A 20,543-nucleotide genomic window follows, 5' to 3' on the forward strand; every position below is an offset into this window, starting at 1 on the left:
TAGGTATGCTGTGTGAATTTTGAACATATAACCAGGACTTTTTTTCTGGCGGAACGTGGCTGAACACTGTTCCACTTCCTCCGGCAGCCCTCTCCTCTCCGTCCTGTCACTTAACACAGAAGCTGGTAGAGGAAGTTTTCTAAACCACTCATATCCTCCACTGGTTTCTTTATGCTAGCGCTAGCATCCAGGGCACATGCCCCACATCTAAATGATGCCTGTAGCACTGAGCCGAGTAATGCGCTCTTAATCTCCTTCTTGGCTCTGCGCTAAAAAAAAGACTGCTCTGCCTAGGATGTATCGCTCTAATAAAACCCTTTAGAGGTGAGAGAGCTGTGGAGGCAAGGGGGGAGCTGCTTATGCAGAGTGACAGCTGTGGAGAACTTGTGAATGTTCTGCAGAGGTGAGAGCTGGGAAGGGGGAGTGGTGAGAGCAATGGGCAGGGAGATTTGTACAGAGTGTTGTGGGGGGAGCTGGGGGTGCAGAGGTGAAAGATGGAGAGGTTGCAGAGGTTGGGAGTTGTGGATTGGGGTGAGCTGTTGATAGGGGTGCAGAAGTGAAACATGGATGAGGGAGAGATAAGCTGTGGATGGGGGGGGAGGGGTGCAGAGGTGACATGTTAACAGAGGGGAGTCTTGGATAGTGGGAGGGGGGCGCATGCTAAGGTGAATTGTGGAATTTTTTTTTGGGGGGGGGAGAAGGTGAGCTGTGGATGGGGAGGGAGAGGGTGATCTGTGGAAGGGGGGAGACAGTGAGCTGTGGATGGCGAGGGAGAAGGTGAGCTGTGAAGGAGAAGAAAGGGTGGGCTGTGGGTGGGGAGAAAGAAGGTGGGTTGTGGGGGGGAGGGTGTGAGCTGTGGACAGGGGGTAAGAGGGTAAGCTGTGGACATGAGGAGAGAAGGTGACCTGTGTATGAGGTTGTGAGCTGTGGATGGGGAGGAGAGGGTGAGCTGTGGACGAGAGGAGAGAAGGTGACCTGTGGATGGGGGGGAGCTGTGGACAGGGCTGAAGAGGGTAAGCTGTAGACGAGAGGAGAGAAGGTGACCTGTAGATGGGGGGGGGGGGGGGGCTGTGGACAGCAGGGAAGAGAGTGAGCTGTGGACTGGAGAAGAGAAGGCAACCTGTGTATGAGGTTGTGAGCTGTGGAAGGGGGGGAGAGGGTGAGCTGTGGACGAGAGGAGAGAAGGTGACCTGTAGATGGGGGGGGATGTGGACAGCGGGGAAGAGAGTGAGCTGTGGACTGGAGAAGAGAAGGCAACCTGTGTATGAGGTTGTGAGCTGTGGAAGATGGAAGGGGGGGAGAGGGTGAGCTGTGGACGAGAGGAGGGAAGGTGACCTGTAGATGGGAGGGCAGAGCTGTGGACAGGGGGGAAGAGGGTAAACTGTATACCAAAGGAGTGAAGGTGACTTGTGGATGGGGGGGGGGGGGAGCTTTTGACAGGGGGGAAGAGAGTGAGCTGTGGATAAGAGGAGAGAAAGTGACCTGTGAATGAGGGTGGACTGTGGAATAATTTATTATTTACTGAGTAATCATAAAAAATGACTGTTGTTGCAAATCATTACTATTTCTTGTTTTGATATATTTTTTTTATTTCACTGGGATACTATAGAAACAGCAAATTGCATGTTACCATTTTTAAATATCATAGGATAAAGTGAAGAGGGATTGAGTCAAATTTTTATTGCTGTATGTGCCCCTGTTAGGGAGATTCACTCTCTCTATTTGTCCTGCTTAACATTATCATTGAAAGTGAAAGTAAAAAAAAAATCCCAAACTGTGGGTTGTCCCCACAAAGGTAATAGAGGGTAAATCTGTCAATAAGGACACTGGTTCTGGTGACGTAGGGGTCCCCAAAGAATTCCCTTCATTTGCAGGGATTTCCTCTCACTTGCTGTTTGGGTATGGGACAGGAAGTGAATGAAAATCTCCACAATGGGACACAGACAGTGAAAAAAAAAATCTGATGGGTTATAACCCTTCCTTTCTCTATCCAAAATGAAAAAAAAAGTTTTGCCTATAGTTCTACTTTACTCAGTTTTTGCCCCGGCCAATAACAAAATGATGGCCGAGCAAAATTCTCATCAATTCGGATGGGTGTCCTATGACGTCCGCCCGGATCGTGCCTTGCATGTGCCTGTGGGGCTGTGCTGTGGCAAGATCTGTCACCAGCTGTGTCCCTCGTACACAGCCGATGACAGATCTGTGTACCGGCCCGTTGCCTGTACCATAAGATCGCTGTGACCAATCACAGCAGGTCACATGACAATTGTAAACAATGGATGGCTTCCTTTCATGCCATCCATTGTATACAATTGTGTCACTAGCTGTGATTGGTCAGAGTAATCACAGTACAGACTGGGCCAATCACAGTCCATCTGTGTCATGTGATTACTTGTGGCCAATCACAGCTAATCACAACAAAAAAAACGGAATGAATCAATTTCATTCAGTTAAATGCTTGCTTATAGCAATGAAATTGTTTGCTATTAGCAATTTAAAAAAAAAATACTGATCACTGTACAATGTTATTAAAGTAACATTATACTACTCTTGTCACAGCATGCTATGAAAAAAAAATTGTAAAGAAAAAAAATAAACAAAAATATAAAAAAAGTTTTTTTTTTAAATTTAAAAAAAATTATAATTTTTTTTTAACAGTGTCCCTGATCACCACCACACCAGTTATATCATGATGCTATACTGCAATGGTGACATTATGTTAAAAAAAAAAACGTGAAAAAAGAATTTGTAAATTTTTTAAATTTCCTCCCCAAAAAAAGAAAAAAACCCTACAACTTCAAAAAAACTTGCCATGCCTCTTACTAAATACCTTGGACCCCAAAAGGGGTAATTTTGGGGATGTATGTACAGTACTGTCCTGACAATTTTGGGCCTCAAGAAATTAAATAGGCCATCGGTACTTCAGGATTGATCGATTTTCAGATATAGTTTGTGGACTCTATAACTTTCCTACAGATTAAATAATAAATACTGATTTGGGTTATTTTCACCAAAGAAATGTAGCAGAATATATCTTGGCCTAAATTTATGAAGAACAATGTATTTTGTTTTCCACATTTTTGGTCTTTTTTCATATATTTAGTAAGAAATAAAAATCCCAGTCATTCAAAGTGTGAGAGCGCTGAAAGCTGAAAATTGGCCTGGGCAGGAAGGGGGTAAAAGTGCCTGGTATGGAAGTGGTTAAGTACCACCTTCCTGACCCCCATAGGGGCAAGAAAGTGGTCACCCTGTCTCTGGTGAACTGGTTTAAGGGGTCCCTTTGACTTCATTGAGGAATGACGTCATGAGGGACACCTTCCTATTAATCCCCTGGATCAGATGCCACACGACATCTTCTGACTTTGTACAAGCTGTAAGGTAAGTTTTACCAAAAATAGAGCTTTCAAGTTATTTTTTTCACAGTGTGGGTTTTTTAAATTTTATTATTGTTTTTATCCATATACATGGTTAACTGCCTAGGGGTCTGAAGAACCAGTAAAAATCATGGGTGGCAGGCAGTTGATTTATAAGCCTCTCTTGCCGGGGCATCAGGGTTGCTGAAGAGCCCGATACCCATCAGCATTAGGCATCAGTACTTTGGGAAGGAGACCCCTGTTTTTTTAAAGAATCAATTTTGAAGCACCCCTCAGCTCACAAATCATTTTTAAAGTTTAGGTTTTGGGGTGGGATATAGCTATAGCTATGATCTTGCTGAACACCCAGGATGAAGTATATAATGTAATGTGTGTGCTGGATGACGATTAGAAACAGGAACATTTCTAGAGTAATACACTATACAGGGATATTATTGGAAGGTCTGTTATGTGTAGACTGGCAAGAAGGAAATGGCTGTTACTAAGCCGTTTTATTTCATACTGACATAGCAATTTATTTATTTTTTTAAAGGCTGAGCTCATTTTTTTGGTACCGTATGTTAGATTAAAATTTAATATAATGTCTCTTAATTTCTTGTTTACTTTAAAGGCAAGTTTATGTTTTGCAATAGTGGGCTGTAATTTCCTCTGCCTCTTTGTTTGCTCTTGTTGCTAAATAGCTGAACTAAGAAACTGTTCATTTGATTAATATGTTTGTTCAATGTTTGTGTGTAGTACAGTATGTACTTTTATTATAGATTACTGGGCATTGGCTATTCCCTCTTGGAGTGGGCTGAAAACAAATGAAGGATGACAAACATAGCTTTAAGTGACTAACAACATCAAATGTCAAAGATTGACCTTTTGAGTGGCTCTGTCTGCACCACCTGGCTTAATACACATAGAAACATAGAAAAATGACGCCAGAAAAAGACCAAGTGGTCTATCAAGTCTGTTCTTTATTTATTATAATTTTTTTTTTTTTAATTCATAAATTTTTGTACTTTTGTTTTTATTTACAGACAGTTGTAATATTCAGTGATTTTTACAAATTGTCCGTAAATTTACTGATGGTTGGCAACCTTGCCCCGATCACCAGCCCTCCCCCTCCCTGAGATTAGTGTGATGCTGTTTCTCCTCCCCTACCTCCTATGTAGCTGAGAACAGAGGGAATGCGATCACTTATAAAAAAGGGGAAACTAGGTATTTATAATGTTTTTTTATATCTGTACACAAATATTTTGCCTTTCATTTTTATTTTAACCACTTGCCTTGCTGAGGATTTACCCCCCTTCCTTACCAGGCCTCTTTTTGCTATTCGGCACTGCACTAATTCAACTGATAATTGCGCGGTCATGCAATGCTGTACCCAAACAAAATTTACGTCCTTTTTTTCACACAAATAGAGCTTTCTTTCTGTGGTATTTGATCACCTGTGCGCTTTTTATTTTTCACGTTATAAACAAAAAAAGACCAAAAATTTTGAAGAAAAACAATATTTTTTACTTTCAGTTATAAAAAATATATAGTAAACTCAAAGTTAGTTTGAGGCCAAAATGTATTCTGCTACATGTTTTTGGTTAAAAAAATCCCAGTAAGTGTACATTTATTGCTTTGTGTGAAAGTTATAGCGTCTACAAACTATGGTATAGATAATGGAATTTACACAGCTTTTACTTTCTGACTGCCCATCACATTTCTTGAGGTGCTAAAATACCAGGATAGTACAAACACCCTCAAATGACCCCTTTTCGGAAGGTAGATACCCTAAGCTATCTGCCAAGAGGCATATTGAGTCCATAGAAGATTTATTTTTTTCCACACATTTCTGGAAAATGACAAAAACATTTTTTTTGTTTTACACAAAGTTGTCATTTAAATGATTTATTTCTCGCACAAGTCATGGGTATATGTGTAATTACACCACAAAAAACATTCTGCTACTTCTACCGAGTATGGGGATACCACTTGTGTGAGACGTTTTGGGAGCCTAGCCACATACAGGAGCCTGATATCAATGACCACTTTGAAAGCCTGAACTTCCTCATTACACTTCCTCACTACCTATCACAGTTTCGAAGGCCCTGACATGCCAGGATAGAACCAACCCCCCCCCCCATAAAAAAAAAAAAAGGCATGGTGAGTATTTTGCAGATCTAATTTTTTCTCACAAGGTTTTGAAATATAAAAAAAGAAAAGAATATCAAAAATATGTTTTTGTTTTTTTTCTTCATTCTCCAAAAACTTGTGGCAACAAATGAGATCTGCAAAATACTTACCATGCTTCTTATCAAATTCCTTGGGGTGTCTACTTTCCAAAAAGGGGTCATTATGGGGGGGTTAGGTGCTATCCTGGCATTTCAGGGCCTCCGAAACTGTGATAGGTAGTCTGGAAGTGTAATGAGGAAATAAAGCCCTTTAAAAGCCTGAAGGTGCTTATTGGATTTTGGGGTCCTGTACTTGGCTAGACTGCCAAAACGTCTCTCACATGTGGTACCCCCTTCTCGAAGAAGTAGCAGAATGTATTTTGGGGAGTAATTCCACATATACCCATGGCATGTGTGAGCAATAAATCATTTAATTGACAATTTTGTGTAAAAAAAGAAAAACATTTTTTTTGTCATTTTCCAAAAACTTGTGGTAAAAAAATGAATTCTTCTATTGATTTAACATGCCGTTCAGCAAATAGTTTTGGGTATCTACTTTCCAAAAAGGGGGGTGGGGGCATTTTATACCCAGCTTTAGAAGTTTATGCCACACATCACTCACTCTTCTAACCATCTGAAGATCAAGCCTTTTCTGACACTTTTTGTTCACATGAAAAAAATCTGTATTTTTTGCTAGGAAATTTTTTTTAAAGCAGACACCCTAGTGAATAAAATGGTGGGTACTGCAATTATTTATGGCACATAATACTCACGCAGCGATTTTTCAAAAGCAATTTTTTTTTTTAAAATACACTTTTTTTACTTTTAATGCACAAATACACAATATATTGGCCAATTATTTGGTAAAATATAAAAGATAATGGTATGCCAAGTAAATAGATACCAAACATGACATGCTTTAAAACTGCGCATGCCCCGTGCAATGGTGACAAACTGCATACATTTTTAATATCCATAGGCAACGCTTTAAAAGACTTTAAAAGCTATGATTTTAGATTTACAGAGGAGGTCTAGTGTTAGAATTACTGCCCTTGATCTGACGTTCACGGCGATACCTCACATGCATGGTGCAACCAATGTTTACATACCGGCAACAGGGTCAACGCTTGTGCACACAGGTGTGCGCGCATGGGAGAGGCAAGTTTTTTATTTTTTTAAGTTATTTTGATTTTTTTTATTATTTTTACACTGTACCTTTCATTTTTTTTTTATCACTTTTAATGCTATCACAGGGAATGCAAATATCCCCTATAACTTCAATCGTCATTGTCATATATTCTTTTTTGAGAAATCTGGGGTCTATCAGACTCTGGATATCTCCTCTGCCCTTACATTATCTAATCAAACCAAAATCGGTGTGATCAGATGCTTTCCCAATTTCCAAATGGCGCTGTTTATATCCTGTGAAACTGAAGTTATGAAATGCTCGTAGCTTCCGAATTCCTAGACTATAGAGATGATTGGAACCATTCTGGTCTCCAATCAGCTCTATGGTCAGCTGGCAGAAACACCGGCTGCATTCTCAGGTTCCCCTGATGGCACGGGACTGCCCGAGAAGGCCGTGGAAGGCAGCAGGGGAGGGGGGGGGGGGGCATCATATTCCGCTGCTTGTAAAAGAAAGCCTGCAGCTAATTAGCAACTAGGATTGCTTTTACATGAAAGCCGATCGCTGGATGAAAAAAACAATACCAGGATGATGCCTGCAGCTGTAGTCATCATCCTGGTATAACCATTCAAAGTCCAGTGATGTACCAGTACTTTGCTGATCCTTGTTGGTTATATATGCTATGTTCTTTTTTTTTTTGTATGCAGCCAGTGGACTGAATGAAAAAAAGAGAAGAAATCTCTGCCAGAAAAAGTGTGTGGTATGCCCACCATTAGAATATACCGCCCTGCATCCACCCACTTCTAATGGTGGGCACACATTAGGTCACACTTTGCCACATGCGCCAGTTCCAAGACTGTACAAATGTCTAAATGGTGGCACGCTTGAATAAAAATTGTCCACGTATAAGTGGTACCCCATATGGAAAAGGGAGAACAACAAGTCCCAAGCTATCTTGCCACTGCTCCCCATGTAGTCTGTGCTTTTCCCTCGTAAATCTGAAACTTATAAGTATAGCCTGTTGTCCTCTCACAGGTCTTCTACATTTTGACCCCACATCTGGCACGCTTGCCGGGGAGATATTATTTGAATGCAAGGCGGCCAGAAGAATTAATCAGGGACTCATCAACGCAGATGTTTTGCTGGGGAGTATAGACATCTGCAAATTTTTGGTTAAGGTGATTTACGAGGGGCTGAATTTTGTGGAGCCAATCAAATTCAGGGTCACCCCGAGGATGACAGAGTGTATTGTCCAGGGGCGGACTGACAACTCATGGGGCCCCCGGGCAATAGGGGATCATGGGGTCCCTGTATCCTTACCCAAACTCAAAAAAGCCTATGAAAAAGGTACCAGGGGCATCTCATGGGGCCCCCTACTGACCCCGGGCCCTCGGGCAGTGCCTGAGTTTCCAAATGGTCAGTCCACCCCTGATATTGTCGTTGAAATGCATAAAACACATTATACTCTCATATCTATGCCTGGCCATGGCAGCAGAGAACACAGGCATATGATGAATCGGGTCTGTGGACCAATACAACCGCAATTAATTTTTTTTTAGTAATGCCCATGTTGAGGGTTAAGCCCAAAAAAAATGTAAATTCGGAAACCGTAATGAGTTTCCATGCGACTGGTCTGGCAAGATTTGAATTTGGGTTGGTGGCGATAAATTGTTGTGCATATAAATTGCTTTGATCCACAATCAACGCATACAGATATTCCGTGAAAAACAGCTCAAAAAATCAAAGGGAGCAGTTAAATTTGCTATTTCCGTCTGCATTCTGGGTTGGGCAATGAATGGGGGAAGAACGGGTGCTGCAGAATTTGTGGGCTGTCAATCGGGATTTGCAAGCACATCCTGAAGGATACTAGGGGCTCTACAGGACTGTGTGAAAATTTTTGGTGGTTGCGGGACAATACTTGTGCTCGCAATCGCATCGGCTTGTACTGTACTTATGGGACTCACCACATCACCAAGTCATACTGCAGTGCTGGTATTATTATTATTATACAGGATTTATAGCGCCAACAGTTTGCTTAGCGCTACAATATAATGGGACACAATACAGAACAATACAGTTCAATACAAGAGGGTTAGGAGGGCCTGATCCTGGGAGCTTACAATCTAAGAGATATGTGAAAGACCAGGATGTACTAGACCACTAGTACTCGCCAGTTCACCAAAAGGTAGCGTGGCACTAGTACTGGCACTCTGCTGCATATGAGAGTCATCAAAATTTACTGACAAGTGCTAACAGAGATCAGGCCTGATTCTGCGAACACTGCGGTTTTGTGTGCAATGTATCAAGTGACAGTGACCTACTGACACTACACTTGCTGGGGGAGAAGGGGGGTAAGCGTAGGGGCTAAATGCATGTCCTGACAGGTGCCGTGGCTGATCTCGCTAACGCTGCATTTTTGGGGACGCTGTACTAATGTGAATGCTGGTATAGTGCTGATCTGATCAAAGATATTGATCCGTTCAGACACTATACTAGCAATGGAGGTTTATTGTGCATGAACGTCTTCCTGGCAATCAAGGGGTTAAATGTGATGAATGGTGTACTGACGGGCAATCTGACGCCATCTGGGAGGGCCGTGAAAACCATGGGAGCTCTAATCACACATATATATATATATATATATATGTGATTTTGCACACCCATGCTGCCCTGTAGCAGTATTTCTGCTATAGGGCGGTCAGGAAGCGGTTACAGAAGCGGTTTGTGTTACGTCACTGTGTTACTTTAACTGACAATTGTGCGGTCATGCAACACTGCACCCAAATTAAATTTACCTCCTTTTTTTCGCACAAATTGAGGTTTCTTTCAGTGGTTTTTGATCGCCTGTGCGGTTTTTTTTTTTTGTGCTATGAAAAAAGAAGTCTGACAATTTTGAGAAAAAAAAACAATATTTTGGACTTTTTGCTATAAAACATGTCCAGTAAAAAAATTTAAAAATCAAATTTTGTCAAATTTCAGCCAAAATATATTCTGCGACATGTCTTTGCTAAAAAAAATCCCAATACCTGTAAATTAATTGGTTTATGTGAAAGTTATAGCATCTACAAATGGGGGGAAAGATACTGGAATTTTTTTTATACTAATAATGGCGGCGATCAGCGATTTATGGCGGTGATCAGCGATTTATGACAGCGATCAGCGACTTATGGCGGGACTGCAGGACTGCGGCAGACATTTTCACACTGGGGGGAACTGACTTGGGGTCACTGACATCCCCAGTGACACCAATACAGTGATCAGTGCAAAAAAAACACTGACACTGTATTAATGGCACCGGGGAGGAAGGGGTTAACATTGCTAGGCAATCAAAGGGTTAACTGTGTGAGGGCAGTGTTTTACTAGACTAGTGGGCGGGGGGTGTGTACTTCACAGGAACATGCTGATCCCGAGAGCTAATGACCGGCCGGGACCCGGTGATTGACACCCGTGGCCGCGATCGGCGGCACGGGTAGGGTGGTCACGCGCCTCTTGTGCGCCCCCTACCTGTTTTGCTAAATGAGGTTTTAAAACGTCGTTTAGCACAGTGGTGCTGCCCTGCCACAGTATATACACTGCAGCTGGTAGGCAAGCGGTTAAACTGATTGGGTTGTTTTACATCCTGAGGGTTTACAATTACTCTATTGTGGTTGTAAACCCTTACATATACCCATTGAAGTGACTGTCCTCATGTGATACACAGAGATTAAACAAATCCTCCTACATATATTGTACCTGTCTAACTGCATTCTTCTCTACATCGAAGTGCTGAATTTATAAGCTTTTCTGAGAGATCAGAAATAAGGGGTCAAGAGCTGAAGTTACACTCTGCAGAGCTCAGTGATTAGAGCTCTGAGAGCTGATTGGAGGGAAGAGACACACCCACTCCACACAGCTCACAGGAACATAGATGAGGCTATTAATTTGCTGGAAGTCCCTCTCCTGTCACTATTTTTCTCTTGGGGCAAGTTCACACCACAAAAATGCAGATGCGTTCCCAGCTGTGTTTTTGCTTACAGTTCACACCACACTCAATTCCAGTGCATTTTTGTATGCACTTTGCTATGTTCCAGTACAGTTCTGTGCGGAAAAAAGGCAGAATGTTCTACTGTTTTTCTGCATCGGAAACTGACTGGAACTGACTGCACTGGTGTAAAACTAGGGTAATTGGAATACATGGAAAACACTGAGCATGCATTTTTGATGCAGAAAAAAAATTTACTGGACTGTATCTGGGGTGAACCAGCTCCTGGTGTCAGGAAAACTTGTCAGAAGTGATTTATGCTGATAGCAGAGGAACGAAGCAGCAGACAGAAATTACACTTAGTGCTCTGTATTAAGACAAATACACACTACAGAAGGATATGCTTTGTTCATATTTCATGTCTGAGGTTTACAACAGGTTGCTACAGGAGAGGTTGTATTGCTTATCTTTTCCTCACTTCAGCAGGCTCCCGTGATCCATGTGACTGGTCCTCCGTAGCCTCCTTTATAAGCTGGCAACAATCACAGTCCTGCCTCCACCACGTACAATGCAGAGTTATTAGCCCTGTATTGTACGTGATGATGTCGAGGGACCACCCATAGACTGAAGCTTTGGGGAGTGGAGAACAGTGTCAGAGCCTGTTAGAGTGAAGAGTCCAGTAAGTAAAGCAGCCTATTCAACAACACCCTATGATGAATGAGCATTTAACCCTTGCAGTGTGGGAGCTCCAATGTAATGGGTTTTCAGCTTCACCCAGTGTTTGGCTTTAATGTATATAATTACCTTTTTTTCCGGTGTATAAGACAACTTTTTAACCCATGAAAATCTTCTCAAAAGTCGGGGGTCGTCTTATACGCTGGTATGCGGCGTGCTGACACTTCCGAGCCAGTGTCAGGGCGGCACGGAAGGGACACTAAGTACAGGGGGCTGCTGTTTCTTACCTGGCTCCGGTTCCAGTCCCATGATGATCCAGTCCAGGAAGCGCGGCTGCTCCTTCATTCAGTTCGGCCACTCCCTCACTCCGCCTCCTCACCGGTGATTGCGTGCCAGAACTGTAGCTCAGGAAAGGCACACAGGCGGCCAATCACCTGCGAGGAGGCGGAGCCGAGCGGCCCTGCGAACTTCGAGTGAGGGAGCGGCCAGTAAGTGTGCCGTGCAGATGGTGCTGCTGCAACCACGTATACTGGCTGCAGCAGCACCATGCTGGAACAGGGGTCAGCAAGTGTCATTGGTGTCAGTGGGAGGAATAGTGCCCCATCATTGGTGTCACTGATACTAATGATGGGGCATTATTCCTCCTACTGACACCAACGATGGGGCACTATTCCTCCCCACACTGCCACCAATCATTGGGCACTATTCCTCCCCCCCCCCACTGACACCAACGATGGGACACTATTCCTCTTCCCCACTGACACCAATGATGGGACACTATTCCTCCCCCCCAATGACACCAACAATAAGGCACTATTCCTCCCCCCCACTGACACCAACGATGGGGCACTATTCCTCCCCCCCACTGACACCAACGATGGGGCACTATTCCTCCCCCCACTGACACCAACGATGGGGCACTATTTCACCCCCCACTGACACCAGTGATGGGGTACTATTCCTCCCACTGACATCAATGTTGGGACACTATTCCTCCCACTGACACTAATGACAGGGCACTATTCCTCCCAGTGACACCAATGACGGGGCACTATTCCTCCTACTAACACCAAAGACGGGGCACGATTCCTCCCACTGACACCAAAGATGGGGCACTATTCCTCCCACTGATACCAATGATGGGGCACAATTCCTCCTGACACCAATGATGGGGCACTATTCCTGCCACTGATACCAATGATGGGGCACGATTCCTCCCACTGACACCAATGATGGGGCACTATTCCTGCCACTGATACCAATGATGGGGCACGATTCCTTCCACTGACACCAATGAAGGGGTGCTATTCCTCCCACTGACACCAAAGACGGGGCACGATTCCTCCCACTGACACCAAAGATGGGGCACGATTCCTCCCACTGACACCAAAGATAGGGCACTATTCCCCCCACTGATACCAATGATGGGGTACTATTCCTCCCACTGATACCAATTATGGGGCACTATTCCTGCCACTGATACCAATGATGGGGAACTATTCCTCCCACTGACACCAATGATGGGGTGCTATTCCTCCCACTGACACCAATGAAGGGGCACAATTCCTCGCTCTGACACCAATGATGGGGCACTATTCCTCCCACTGACACCAATGATGGGGCACTATTTCTCCCACTGACACTAATGATGGGACACTATTCCTCACACACTGACACTAATGATGGGGCACCATCATTGGTGTCAGTGGGAGGAATAGTGCCCCATCATTGGTGTCAGTGGGAGGAATAGTGCCCCATCATTGGTGTCAGTGGGAGGAATCGTGCCCCATCATTGCTGTCAGTGGGAGGAATAGCACCCCATCAATGGAATACCATACTGAAATACCATACCATATTGAAATCAAGTCTGATGTTTTTTAATTTTTATTTGGTGTGTGTTGGAAGAGGGGTAGTCTTATACAGAGAGTATAGCCCAAACCCTATATTTTAACAGGAAAAGTAGGGGGTCGTCTTATACAACCAGTCGTCTTATATGCCGGAAAATACGGGATATCGGTGAGTCTTGCTGTGTAAAAAACCTTGTTTCTGTGTATGGTTAACAGTAGTAAAAATATATATTGCTGCTAAGGTAGGTACCACATTCCAAATATCTGCATTGAAAAAACAAGCAAGAAGAGAGACTTTACTGGTACTAAGGGAAGACACAATTATTGTAAAATTCTGGCAACTTTATTTACAACACATTAAAAAGACAATAAAAAAATGGGGACTAGATAATTCCCCTTATTTGCATACAATTTAATCTTCCAACAACAAATGACATGAATAATTTATACATACAAGCAGGAAATACAGACATACTGCTTCCCCAGGACCATCCATATGCTTTTAAGGAAAAATGATCTAACTAAAGAAACACACATATATATATATATATATATACTGTAAATATATATATATATATATATATATACACTGTATATATATATATATTGTAAAATATCGTATTGTCTCGATATTTTCTTAACTTGTATTGATGAGAAATGTGCAGATAGAAAGTCCTTCCACTTCTTGTATAAACTCAAAAAGATGATTTAATAATAACATTACATAAAATTAGAAATAAAATATTGGCATACAGAATGTTTAAATAATGTCCAAAAAATATAGTTAAGTTCTTGATAATAAGATTGTATATATGTATATGTGTGTGTATATGTGTGTATGTCTGTCGCATCAAGGCTGCTATATAGTGAGTGAAACTCAAACCTTTGTTCTACTCTTAAAAGAGCAATCCAGCCCCCACCTTTCCTAAAAGTGGGTTGGTATTCTCTTGTAGTCCCACTAAGATAATTGACACCAACAGGAGGTATTAAAACAAAACCTCCAATCTACTTCTCTCAAAGTCTGAGTGTAACTTTATCTCTTACATAGATGGGGGAGGATGGGGGAAGGTATAGTTAATTGCTCTCATATGTGGCTTGAATGTAAAGGAAAAACCCAAGATATATGTACATATGTATATTCACAGACTATGAAGTCTAATTCCTTACTTTTCCCAATCTAGAACAAATATAAATATAATAACTCAATTATTCTATTAAGATCCAACTCATTCATACTTATGTTAGTACTGTTAATAAGAAGATATTAGATATTAGGTTATGGAAAGCTTCTAACATATATATATATATATATATATATATATATATATATATATAAAGTTTGTGCTGGAGTGCACCAGTGCACCAGTGCTACGTACTGGCACCTCCTGTCCTAGTTCCGTATTTATTGCTTCACTTCCTATAGGGCTACTAAGCATCCAAAGAAGTGTCCAGGATTCTGTGGGAATGTCTGGGATTTCTAAACCTGTCCTGTAGTGTCCATGTCCCACAGGACCCATGACACTTGAACTTTGCAGAGTGGCAGTGGAGTGACAGGAGCCAGAATGCTCTTTGTGCTTCAGCATGTGGCACTGAGATACTAGCACTTTTAAAGGAGTGATCTTCGCTCAACTGCTCAATTATAGTTCCAGCCCAATGTCAGGGACAGTGATGTGGGAGCAAGTGGTCAGGTAAGGTAACACTAAACACCAATGATCAGGGGAGTGTATGTTTCACTGGCCACCAATGTAAGGGGGTACATTTTACTGCCACTGACCAGCAATCGAGGAGGTTAAATATCACTGCCATTGACCACCAATGCATGCACCAATCGAGTTAAATTTCACTGACCCTTACCTCCAATGATGGAGTTACCATCCACCAGTCCACCAATGCAGGAGTTAAATAGTAATGACCAGTGGCGGACTGACAACTCATGGGGCCCCCGGGCAATAGGGGATCATGTGGCCCCTGTGTCCTCGTCCACACTCAAACCACACCCAAAAAAGCCTATGAAAGATACCAGGTGCATCTCATGGGGCCCCCTACTGACCCTGGGCCCTTGGGCAGTGCCCGAGTTTCCAAATGGTCAGTCCGCCCCTGGTAATAACACCAGTGCTAAGGGTTTTTATTGTGACCACTGACACTAATGTTGGAAGTTGCTATTATTCCTACTGGCATCAATGCTGGTGGTAATTATCGCTTTCACTGACACCGACAATAGGGCAAAGAATAAAGCTGCAACACTCTAAGGACATACGCTTTGAAGCGACATGGACTTGGTTGATCACACTCACATTTTGCTTTGACCATAGGTATTCAGGGAGGGGGTAAACACTGGGACCTGATCTATGTGGTGAGTAACATGCAACAATATACTGTATTAACCAAATAAACAGGCATACTGTTCTGGGCATTAATAATGAAAATTTACAGATAGGTAACTCCTACCCTTATATTGATTGGTGGTTCCAAATTATAAAATAAACCACTGCAGTAGGGAACAGAAACAAAAAGGATCACTGTTGTGTTTGTTTGGCGCATTTGAAGTTTTTTTATACACATGATTACGTAGGTATCACATTAATATTACAATTGTACTTTTATGGTAACAAGGGGTGTTACATAGGCAGGCTAAATTCTAATCAGGACTTAAAAGAATGCAAACATGTAATGAAAACATTATTAGTGTTGAGTGCGCAGTGAGCAAAGTACAAACTAAAATACAATTTTATACAGAATTTACTAATTTCCTTTACAATACCAAGAACAAATTGATAATCCAATTTTAATATGATTCATATTAAAATTTCAAAGCAAATTGTAAAAAATCAATGCTTGTGAGAAAACTTATTATGTATTAGGTACCCTACAGTGACTCTTGGCAACTAATCAGGTATTATTCTCTTAAACTACTAATTAGTTGGTACCAGTTATGGCACTTTGCATATCTTCTTTGCTCTGCCCCGACTGAATGATTCTTAATGCATTTTACTGTATCTCTGTTTAAACCCAATTCTGCTTGCAAACCAGGGCACAAGTACTGTAGGATGATTCACATAATGGCTTTTGTATTTTGTATTTCATTGAGACTAGTGACAGGACTCGGGCTATTCCACCAAAATATTTTGAACTTGATCTAACTTTTTGATTTCAGATCAAATTTGGCACCATCCAATACTGATCTGCACACCACAATTTAAAGCTACCTGCAATAAGCATGAAGCTTTAAAAGAAAAGAAAAGTTGCTCCACGCACTGACCTTATCATGTAGACAATAACTTTGAGACATACAGTAGCATTGTCATATAGACAATAGGTGCAATTCACAAAGCTTTAACACTAAAGTAAAGATCTTTATTTTCAGCCATGTGGCTTTTATTTTCAAATCTGTTGGCTCCCGGCTTAAAATATCTGTCATTTTCTAATGATCATTGTCCTGGTGCGATAGCTGAACCTAAAGTCTTGGTCCCCAAAACTTTCAATGCTGACTGCAGCTCCACATAACTTCAAGAATGCATATATTTACATGCAAAGATATTCCACTATGCTATACAGTCCAAAGAGACTAGTTTCTTGACAGCTTAGTGTAGTGGAATGCATTTCTAAGTTAACAAATGCATTCCTAAAAGATTAAAAATGTGAAAATAAAAATGTAAATAAATAAATCTGTACACCAAAAAGTGAAAAAACAACCCAAAAGGATAATGCAAACTTTTGAATTTCTTTTAAATCAGTTGCTCATCACTGAGACCTGCCAACTGGGAAATGTATGTCTTTGCCCCTCTCATAAAGTTGTTCTGATTTCCCAATTCACTGTTTAATCTACATCATACAAAATTTTCCAGGGAAGTTTGACACAATGATCTGGCTTTGTAATGGCTGTGGCCTTTCAAGAGATTTGGGAATTCTGGTGGAATTCTCACTGTAGTTTCTAAAAGATGCCAGCAACAATCACAAAACTGAAATAACGGTTTTAACTGAAGTTCCTCCTTTAAGCAATGCTTACACTAAGTTCCATTCTGTGTTTTACCCTGCAGGCTTTTTCAGAAGAAGTATTACTAAAAATGCTGTTTACAAATGTAAGAATGGCGGTAACTGTGAAATGGACATGTACATGAGGAGGAAATGCCAAGAATGTCGCCTAAGGAAGTGTAAACAGATGGGCATGCTTGCTGAATGTAAGTGTTTTCATGGATTGTCCACTGTTTTCATTCAAGCCTCTACTCCTATATGACTTGTTCACACCAGCAGCATTGCTGTCAAACATATTTCCAACGCAAGGCCAAGACAAGTTCTATGGCTTCAGTTGACACCAACACACTGCATTGGTGGGGTGAAAAAAATAGGACATTTTCGCTTAAGAAAACAAGCCCTGCAATTCGTTCCAAGAATAATCATTTTCTCACCTATTTATCATAGCAGTATGTTTACATTAGATAAATTAATCAAAGTACAGTTTTAATCTAGGTGGCAGGGGGAGGGAACAGAGGAGGCAATAGCTAGCAAAGATCTGAGGGTTCTATAACCATAATACCTAAACCCTGGGTGAGTGGACTGGCAAAACATATCACAGCCACAGAAAACTAAAAAGGTGCAAAACTAAGAGGTGTGTACACAAATGCTAGAAGCCTAGCTAACAAAATAGAAGAACTTGGGCTGCTGATACACCAGAAGAATTTTGACTTTGTGGGAATATCATAAACTTGGTTTGATAGCTCACATGAGTGGTCAGCATCTATCCAGGGATATTGCTTGTATTGGAAGGACAGGGAGGGTAGAAGGGGGGAAGGGTGTGCCTGTATATCAAAAATGATATGCTAGTGAACGTGAGGGACAACATTTCAAATGGGGCACGGGGAAGGTGGAATCTCTGTGAGTGGAACTTCAAAGGAAAGAAACAAGGGGGAAAATAATAATGGGGGTATGATACAAGCCCCCTAATCTGAAGGATGATGAGGAGTTGGATCTCCTATCACAGTTATCATTATGGGGGGCTTCAGCTATCCAGATATTGACTGGGCAGGGGGAAGGGCTCACACATTTAAGGCACGTCATTTCTTAAATGTCATACAGGACAGCTTCCTGTGCCAATTGGTGGATTCCCCGACTAGAAAGAATGCGTTGCTAGATCTTTTAATTACAAATAACACAGATCTGGTCGAAGATATGAAGATATGGGACAACTTGGGAATCAGTGCCCACAGGATAATTACATTCAACATAAATTATAGGAAAAGGAGGCACATGGGTAGTACAAAAACACTAAACTTCAAAAGAGCCAACTTTTATAAACTGCGCTCAGTACTACAAGATATTAAATGGGACTGAATCCTTAAAACATTGAGCATGGAGAAAAAAATGGGAATACTTTAGGAACATATTAAATAACGGTATTATCCAGTGTATTCCAATGGGCAATAAATATAAAAGAGCAAAGGTTAAACCTGGGTGGCTGAACTAATGTAAAAAGTCATATTAAAGATAAAAAAATGGCCTTCAAGGAAGATAAGGCCGAGGGGTCATTGTCAGCATTCCAACACTACAAGGAATGCAATAAAAAGTATAAGAACATAATCAGGGCAGCTAAAATAGGCTACAAGAGACACATAGTGGAGGAGAGTAAAAAAAATCCAAATAAATCTAAAAAATATATAAACAGTAAAAATACTAGGTCAGAATGTATTGGCCTCATAAAGGATGAGGAAGGGAAGTTGGTTACAAATGACAAGGAGAAGGTGACTGTACTAAATGCATTCTTCTCCTCAGATTTTACAAAGGAAAATGAGGGGTATTGTGATCAAGACTGTGTTATTAGTAATGCACCACAGAATGTACCCTTGTGGCTAACAGAAGCCAGTATCCAGAAGAGACTAGAAAATCTTAACACAAGTAAATCACCAGGACCGGATGGCTTACACCCAAAAGTCCTCAAAAAACTAAGTCTGGTTATAGCCAGGCCACTATACCTAATCTTTATGGACAGCATACTGACAGAAAGAGTACCAGCTGACTGTCAAAGGACCAATATGATACAAATATTCAAAAAAGGGCAGAGATATATACCTGGGAACTACAGGCCAGTCAGTTTAACATCAATTATATGTAAACTATGAGAGGGGATAATAAGGAATTTCTTTGCCGAAGAAAACAAACTGAGGTCTGTAGGCATGGACCATAAGGTTTGTTCATGGATAGAAAACTGGTTACAGGGGCGCCTCCAAAGTGTGGCGATAAATAACGTGTACTCAGACTGGTCTGAAGTGGTAAGTGGGGTACCCCAAGACTCTCTCCTGGGACCAATTCTGTTTAATGTTTTCAGAAATGATATAGAGGTTGGTGTAAATAGCTCAATCTCAGTGTTTGCAGACAATACAAAGCTAAGTAGGGCAATAACTTCACAGCAAGATATAGAATCCTTACAAGAAGACCTTGATAAAATAATTGAGTGAGTAACTGCACAGCAAATGATATTTAATGTTAAAAAATGTAAAGTAATGCACTTGGGGGGTAAAAATATAAACACAAAGTTACTCGCTAGGGGATAATCTTTCAGGGAATCCAGGATGGAAAAAGTTCTGGGGTTTCTAGTAGATGTCAGGCTCAGCAATGCCAAGCTGCAGTAAACAAAGCGAGCAGTATATTAGCATGCATTAAAAAGGGAACTTACTCAAAAGATAAAACTATAATCCTAACACTGTAAAAAGCTCTGGTTCGGTCACATCTGGAGTATGCTGTCCAGTTCTGGTCACCAATCCTCAGGAAGGATGTGCTGGAAATGGAAAAAGTCCAAAGAAGGGCAACAAAGTTAATAGGGGGACTGGGGGACCTCAGTTACAAGGAATGACTACAAATTTTATACTTATTCTCCCTGGAGAAGAAATGTTTGAGAGGAGATATGATAACGATCTACAAATACCTCAATGGTGATTTTAGCAGAGAGAATAAATTATTCAGTCTCAAAGAGTGTAAGAAGACACGGGGCTACTCAATGAAATTGGAGGAGAAGCGGTTTAACCTTAAACTGCATAGGGAGTTTTTCACTGTCAGGGCGATAAGGATGTGGAACTCACTTCCACATTTGGTGGTGTCAGCAGGAAGTATTGATAGTTTAAAAAAAAACTCTGCTACAGGTATCTTAATGAATACAGTATACAGGGATACGGGAAATTATTATTTTACATGAACACCCACACAGGTTTACCTTGATGGACTGGCGTAACTATAACTAGGTATACAGAGTAAAAACCAAAATACCATTTCTGGTCAGTAATAATGTTATCATGGATAAAATTTTTGTTTTGTGTGTAAAAACATGCCATGGACTGATCTAACTATCCTGGTAATGCTGTGATAAAAAAAAATAGCATGGTAATGGAGATATTTTCATTTAATTTTTTTGCCCCATGATGGATA

General features: G+C 41.4%; 1 protein-coding gene across 2 annotated transcripts in view; it reads left to right on the plus strand.

The window, feature by feature from the left end:
* The window catches only part of NR1H4 (nuclear receptor subfamily 1 group H member 4), a 143,416-nt gene that overhangs the window by 78,752 nt on the left and 44,121 nt on the right, over positions 1-20,543 (plus strand). For both annotated transcript variants that reach the window (XM_089694203.1, XM_089694208.1), the window contains one exon: positions 17,168-17,308. In XM_089694203.1, the coding sequence (XP_089550329.1) occupies positions 17,168-17,308 (141 nt within the window). The remainder of the gene's footprint in view (positions 1-17,167; positions 17,309-20,543) is intronic.

Source organism: Staurois parvus, unplaced genomic scaffold (genome assembly GCF_062004578.1).
Source record: "Staurois parvus isolate SC_StPar_1 unplaced genomic scaffold, SC_StPar_1.0 ptg000025l, whole genome shotgun sequence".
Taxonomy (NCBI): Eukaryota; Metazoa; Chordata; class Amphibia; order Anura; family Ranidae; genus Staurois; species Staurois parvus.